The sequence below is a fragment of the Vicia villosa genome, linkage group LG6 (assembly GCF_029867415.1).
Source record: "Vicia villosa cultivar HV-30 ecotype Madison, WI linkage group LG6, Vvil1.0, whole genome shotgun sequence".
Taxonomy (NCBI): domain Eukaryota; kingdom Viridiplantae; phylum Streptophyta; class Magnoliopsida; order Fabales; family Fabaceae; genus Vicia; species Vicia villosa.
The window spans coordinates 160125443-160132177 of NC_081185.1; the positions used below are offsets into that span (position 1 = coordinate 160125443).

Genomic DNA, 6735 nt, shown 5'->3' on the forward strand with positions numbered 1-6735 from the left:
TGCTCATAATTTTTTGTCGCTGCTTAAACTTTGAATTTCGAATTCGAAATATGCAACACTTGATGAATGGTGCATAAGGTAACTATAGGTGAATCATTGCAAACTTATGCTCAAAATGTGTTGTTTCATCAAGAGTTGCAAATTTGTGAAACAACACATGCATGTCCTACAAATACATTATTCAGAATTCGAAAATAACACAATCAAATTATACATTATCTTCATTATTCCATACACTCTTCTTTGCATTTGAGTTCTTCATCAATCTTGTGCATATTCAATTAAAAGACTGAATTATCTTGTATATTCTTTAGTGACTCCATTCACGATTCAGATCTGAATCCATTTAACCTTACCGGAATTTCTAACCGTCCCCGGTGTGTAATCAATTTTTTTAGTAGAAATTATTTTCTTCCTTAGTATTAAATTACATTACAAACAAAAAAGTAAATTTCCAAACACACGTTGTTAATAATAAATAAAATCTAAATAAAAAAGTGAGAACTATTACTTATATTTTAATATTTTAATGCGATAGTGTAACGATCCTTACTCATTTGGTAATTGTACTATATTAAAAAAATAAAAATAAAAATGATTTTAAGAGTGTTATAAACGAGAAAGATTTATTTTTAAGTGTTATAAATTAGACTTTTTTTTAAGACTCTTTTTACACATATTTGGCTAAGTTAACCGCACAAATGCAATAGTGATCACATGCCATATTTCACTCAAAAGGAAGAAATATATCAACTTGTTTTATGATCACATGCATGGTTGCTGCTTTTTCTTCTCTACATCTAAAGTTGCAATGATTTTTTCTCCGTATGAAAAGTTATACGTACACCAAATTTGAAGAAAAACCGTGATATACTTTAGAGAGTAATATGAACTTTTCATAATACTGTAAATTAATTTATTTATTTTCCTATATAATTGTAATAATAAATTAACTAATTTCTTAATTTATATATATATATATATATATATATATATATATATATATATATATATATATATATATATATATATATATATATGGAAAATATTTAGGTAGGATAACACGTTATAGACAATTAATTATATATTTTTTATTACTTAAAAAATAATAATAAAATTTTTTCTCTTATCCATTATCAAACCATTCCAATTAAAAGTTAATTAAACTTAAATTTTCTAGGTCTTTACTGATTGTTTCTAAGAATATTTTATAAATATTTTATATTTTTCATGCAAGTATATATATATATATATATATATATATATATATATATATATATATATATATATATATATATATATATATATATATATATTAATAAATTATGATATCAATTTGTATCAACAGAGATTATTATGAATTTAATTTAACGCGCTAAGCTGACATCATAAGATATTTTAACACATGATCCTTCTTCTAATCTTCTCTATTTAAACCAACATCTTCATAACTCCAAATAATTTAACAAGATACTTAAAATGGCTTTAGAAAAAGAAGAAGAAATAGTTGTGGTGAACATGGAGAATTGTCAAGAGATCCATGTTTCTGATCATGATCATCATGCTACTATAAACCAGAAACAACAGAAGTTTAGAAGAAATGATTCTCTTGAAATTGAATCTCAGACCACCTCCAACTTCCATCGCTCTAAAGTATGCATGTTTATGTTTTCTTCCATCTTTTATGGAATAATATTTTTGTATGATATTAACGAATAGTGATTTTGCAGGGTCCTTCAATGGCGATAATACTGCAACTGGCGTTTCAAAGTCTCGGAATAGTTTACGGAGACATCGGAACTTCGCCGTTGTATGTGTTTTCAAGCGTCTTCCCCGACGGGATAAAACATAACGATGATATATTAGGAGTTCTTTCCTTAATCTTCTACACACTCACTCTCGTTTCTCTTTTCAAGTATGTCTTTGTCGTCTTAAGAGCCACCGATAATGGAGATGGTTAGTACTTGTCTGTGTCCGTGCTTCATAGTTTGTGTCCGTACTTCATAATTTATTACTATTCAGGATATAAGAGTTTTTGAGAGTTTGAATTTGAATATAATTTTTTAGGTGGAACGTTTGCTTTGTACTCTCTGATATGCCGATACGCGAAAGTGGGACTAATTCCGAATCAACAACTAGAGGATGCAGAGGTGTCTAACTATAAGCTGAAATTGCCAAACAACCGTGAAAAGAGAGCATCGAAGCTTAAATCTATACTTGAGAACAGTCGCTTTATAAAAGTCTTTCTCTTGTTTACTACTATGCTTGGTACTTCCATGGTCATCGGTGACGGTGTTCTCACCCCTTGCATATCTGGTTAGTAAAATATGTATTACACAATATTGGTGTATGGTTAATCTCAAACTATTATGATTAATAATGTTTTTCAATTGGTTGCAGTTTTATCCGCAGTGGGAGGGCTTAAGGAAGCTACTAGCAAAATAAATCAGGGTAGGTTCTTTGTTCACAATTTAGGATTTAGGGTTTATGGTTGCAGGTTTGGGATTTAAGTTAAGATATTTGTTAATTAATTACCGATTGTGCATATGCAGATCAAATTGTTTGGATATCAGTGGCAATCTTAATTGGTCTTTTCATGGTTCAGAGATTTGGAACTGATAAAGTAGGTTACAGTTTTGCTCCCATAATCAGTATATGGTTCGGTCTCATTGCCGGGATTGGCATGTACAATTTCATCAAGCATGATCCATCGGTTATAAAAGCGTTGAATCCAAAATACATAGTAGATTATTTCATCAGGAATAAAAAACATGCTTGGATTTCCCTTGGTGGCATTGTCCTCTGCACAACAGGTTCTCATAATTATATCATAAGAATCAGTTTTAACATCTCTAGAATCTAGATTTGATGTGAAGGTTTTTATATGTGCAGGAAGTGAAGCATTATTTGCTGATGTTGGGCATTTCACTGTTAGGTCTATACAGATAAGTATGTGTTGTGTTACTTATCCTGCTCTTATTTTGGCTTATGCGGGACAAGCCTCGTTTCTTCGCAATAACAACGATCTTGTTAGTGCCACATTCTATAAGTCCATACCGGGTAATTCCAAGTTAAAATCATGTACATAGTCTAAAATCATTGTTACAGCCTCTAACTGATGAAGGTTTTCGTGTGTTGCAGCCTCTATGTATTGGCCAATGTTCGTGATTGCTGTTTTGGCAGCGATAATAGCTTCTCAAGCCATGATTTCAGGGACTTTTTCTATAATCCAACAATCTCTATCTATGGGATGTTTTCCTCGTGTGCGAATCGTACATACATCAGCGAAGTATGAAGGACAAGTTTATATCCCAGAAGTTAACTACATCCTCATGATTGCTTGTATTGCCGTCACTGTTGGCTTTAAAACCACCACAAAAATTGGCAATGCCTATGGTAATTCCTAATTCTCTTATAATCACATGATCTGTTATGAAACAATGAATATTCTGACTCTGCATGGATACATTTGTGCAATGCAGGTATAGCAGTGGTATTTGTGATGACACTAACATCTGCATTTCTGACACTGATCATGATCGTGATATGGAAGACTCACATGCTTTTGATCATTAGCTATGTTCTCATCATTGGTTCGGTGGAGCTTGTTTATTTAAGCTCAGTTTTATACAAATTCGACCAAGGAGGATATCTTCCTCTAGCATTTTCCGCAATTCTAATGTTCATTATGTACATTTGGAATACCGTGTACCGAAGAAAGTACTTTTACGAACTTGATCACAAGATTTCACCAGAAAAGTTCAGAGAAGTTACTTGTGACACAAGTTTATGTCAATTTCCTAGCCTCGCGATGTTTTACTCTGAGCTTGTTCAAGGTATTCCACCAATCTTCAAACATTATGTTGCAAATGTTCCTGCACTACACTCTGTCCTTGTCTTCGTTTCCATTAAATCATTGCCTATTAGCAAAGTCCCAATTGGAGAAAGGTTCCTTTTTCGTCGAGTACAACCTAAAGAATTCAATGTATTCCGATGTGTTGTTAGATATGGATACACTGATGTCCGCAACGAGAAAGAGCCTTTTGAAGAGTTAATGGTTGAGAGGTTGAAAGAGTTTATTGTTAAGGAGTACTATTGGTCTCAAAATATGATACAAGACGGTGAAACCGATGAAAATTCGAATGTTGATAAATCACAAGAAATTAGTGATGAAGGAAGAGTCCAAGAGGCAATTGAAAAAGAGATTGAGACAATTGAGAAAGCATCAAGAGCTGGTGTTGTCCATTTGATTGGTGAAAATGAGGTGATTGCTAGTAAAGGAGCTGGTTTTGGAAAAAGAATTTTGATTGATTATGCCTACAATTTCTTGAAGAAAAACTTGAGACAGAGTGAAAAGTTATTTGATATTCCTCACAAACGTATGGTCAAAGTTGGAATGACTTATGAACTGTAAGAGAAATAAAACTTGTACAAATATCATGAGAAGAAAAAGAGAATAATAAAAATTAGTGTATTGGCTTGTTAGTAATCTTTAGATTTCGTTGCAATTCTTATAATTATTGTGTAATGGATCTAGAAATTATAATGTGATATTCAGTTAAGCAACCAATGTGTTATGTTGAATTTCATTAGGTAAAGTTTTTTCATAGGATGAACTGATTTTTATATTGTTCAATATGTTTAAAAAAAATTCTTTTCCCCTTCATTTATATGCTGACAAGTGTGCATTATGGATATTTTTTTAAGTCCAACTAGTAACAAACGCGTGCGTTCGCACGGGTTCTCGTACGGGACCCGCATTTATTTCAGATATATATTTTTTAATAGAAAAATATCTGGTTACCCGTGTAAAAATAATAATTGAATGTATAATTAATAAAAAAAATATTTTGATCGTAACTTCATGTCCCGTTAATAATCAATATTCTGATTAATAACTTCATGTTCTCGTGTACAAATATTAATTTGATCAATAACTTCATGTCCCCGTGTTCCTTAAAAAATATTTTAATCAGTAACTTCATGTCCCGTTAATAATCAATATTTTGATCAATAACTTCATGTTCATGTGCATTCACACGAGTACTGATGTGTTACGCACATTTATTTCTCAATATAATAAGAATGAAAATAAATAAAAGCAAAATTGCATAGTCAAAAGAGTTTATTATTTTTAAAAGAGAGATATTTTTTATTTATATTTGGATTAAAAATATAATTTATCCATATATAAAAAATAGTTGGATCAATGGTCACTTTTTCCCGTATCTAAATATTATTTTTGGCTAAATAAGAAAAATGTGACCTTCATTAAAAATTGGTTTTTTTTTACACATTTGCGTTATATATATATATATATATATATATATATATATTAATTTAAAGTATTTTAAAAAATGATGGGATGGAGATTTGACACGATATTATTATTAATCCTGTGGCAGCAGCTATATTATAATGGGTATGATTTTGACAAGTGATAACACTATACATGATTAACTTCTCTCTCTAATAAAACTATCTTAGAAAAATGTTCGCACGGGTTTTGATACGGGACGCACATTTGTTTTAAATACATATATTTTTAATAGAAAAATGGCTGGCTACTCGTGAAAAAATAATAATTGAATGTATAATTAATAAAAAAATATTTTAATCACTAACTTCATGTCCCGTTAATAATTAATATAATAAGAATATAAAAAAAAAATATTTAACCGATAGAATTTATTAAAAAACTTATTTTAAATTATATTTGAATAAAAAATAAAATTGTTTGGATTAAAAAAACTTGTTTCTATTTATTAAAAAAATATATTAAAATTTAATCATTAATTTAAAAATAACACTTTTCATTAATAATATACCTCCTATCTTAAAATAATTGTTTATCTTAAAATAATTTAATCATGACACACATTGGTTCAATTGATTCTATCCCTTTTAAAAAATATCACTTATTTATTTAAAAATAACATTCATTAATAACATATATTATTTAAATGATTACATCAATTACTATATAGATTAGTTTTTCATATATTATCTTAAAAACCATTGTGTCTTAAATTAAAATTAATTTCAAAATAAAAGTATTAGGAACATAAATAATTATAAAATAATAAATTTTTTCCATGTTTTAATTCATATATTATTTTAAATATATTTATTTTTATTTTATGGTACAAAGAAAAATGTAATCACTCATTTTAAAATATTTGTCTCAAATATGAGGACATTAACATGAGCAATTGTATCAGTCGTTACACAACAGTAATAGAAATAGACTCCCATTAAAGTAGTGAGGAAGAAGTTACAATGAAATGTGAAATTGTGTTAGTAATTAGTAGAGTTTTTTTATAAAAATGTTCCATTATTTATTTTAATTTAATAGTTTTATTATTATTATTATTATTTATTATTATCACAGAAATTTAAGTTTCTTTGTAAGCATATTACATATCAAGTTTTTTTTTTAAAAGTAAACGTATCAGCTAAATTGTCATATATATATATATATATATATATATATATATATATATATATATATATATATATATATATATATATATATATATATATATATATATAATTAACTTAATTATTGTTAGTTTAAAAATTAAATATATATAAGTTGAAGTGAAAGGTCACTGCTATACACTATCAAAGTAAAAAAGAAAAAGTAAAGAAAAAACATCTGCTACACTGTCAAAATGAAAAGAAAGACAACAAAAAGTATGATGATATAAAATGTACTTTAATAATCTGACATGT

General features: G+C 28.3%; 1 protein-coding gene across 1 annotated transcript; it reads left to right on the top strand.

Annotated features, from left to right (window-relative positions):
* Positions 1-1477: 1477 nt before the first annotated feature.
* On the top strand, positions 1478-4557 carry LOC131612991 (potassium transporter 5-like). Its single transcript, XM_058884720.1, has 8 exons — positions 1478-1653; positions 1731-1956; positions 2068-2316; positions 2401-2451; positions 2553-2813; positions 2893-3060; positions 3142-3396; positions 3483-4557. Exons 1-8 carry the CDS (start codon positions 1480-1482, stop codon positions 4412-4414), a joined length of 2316 nt encoding a protein of 771 aa, XP_058740703.1. The 5' UTR covers positions 1478-1479; the 3' UTR covers positions 4415-4557.
* Positions 4558-6735: the final 2178 nt, after the last annotated feature.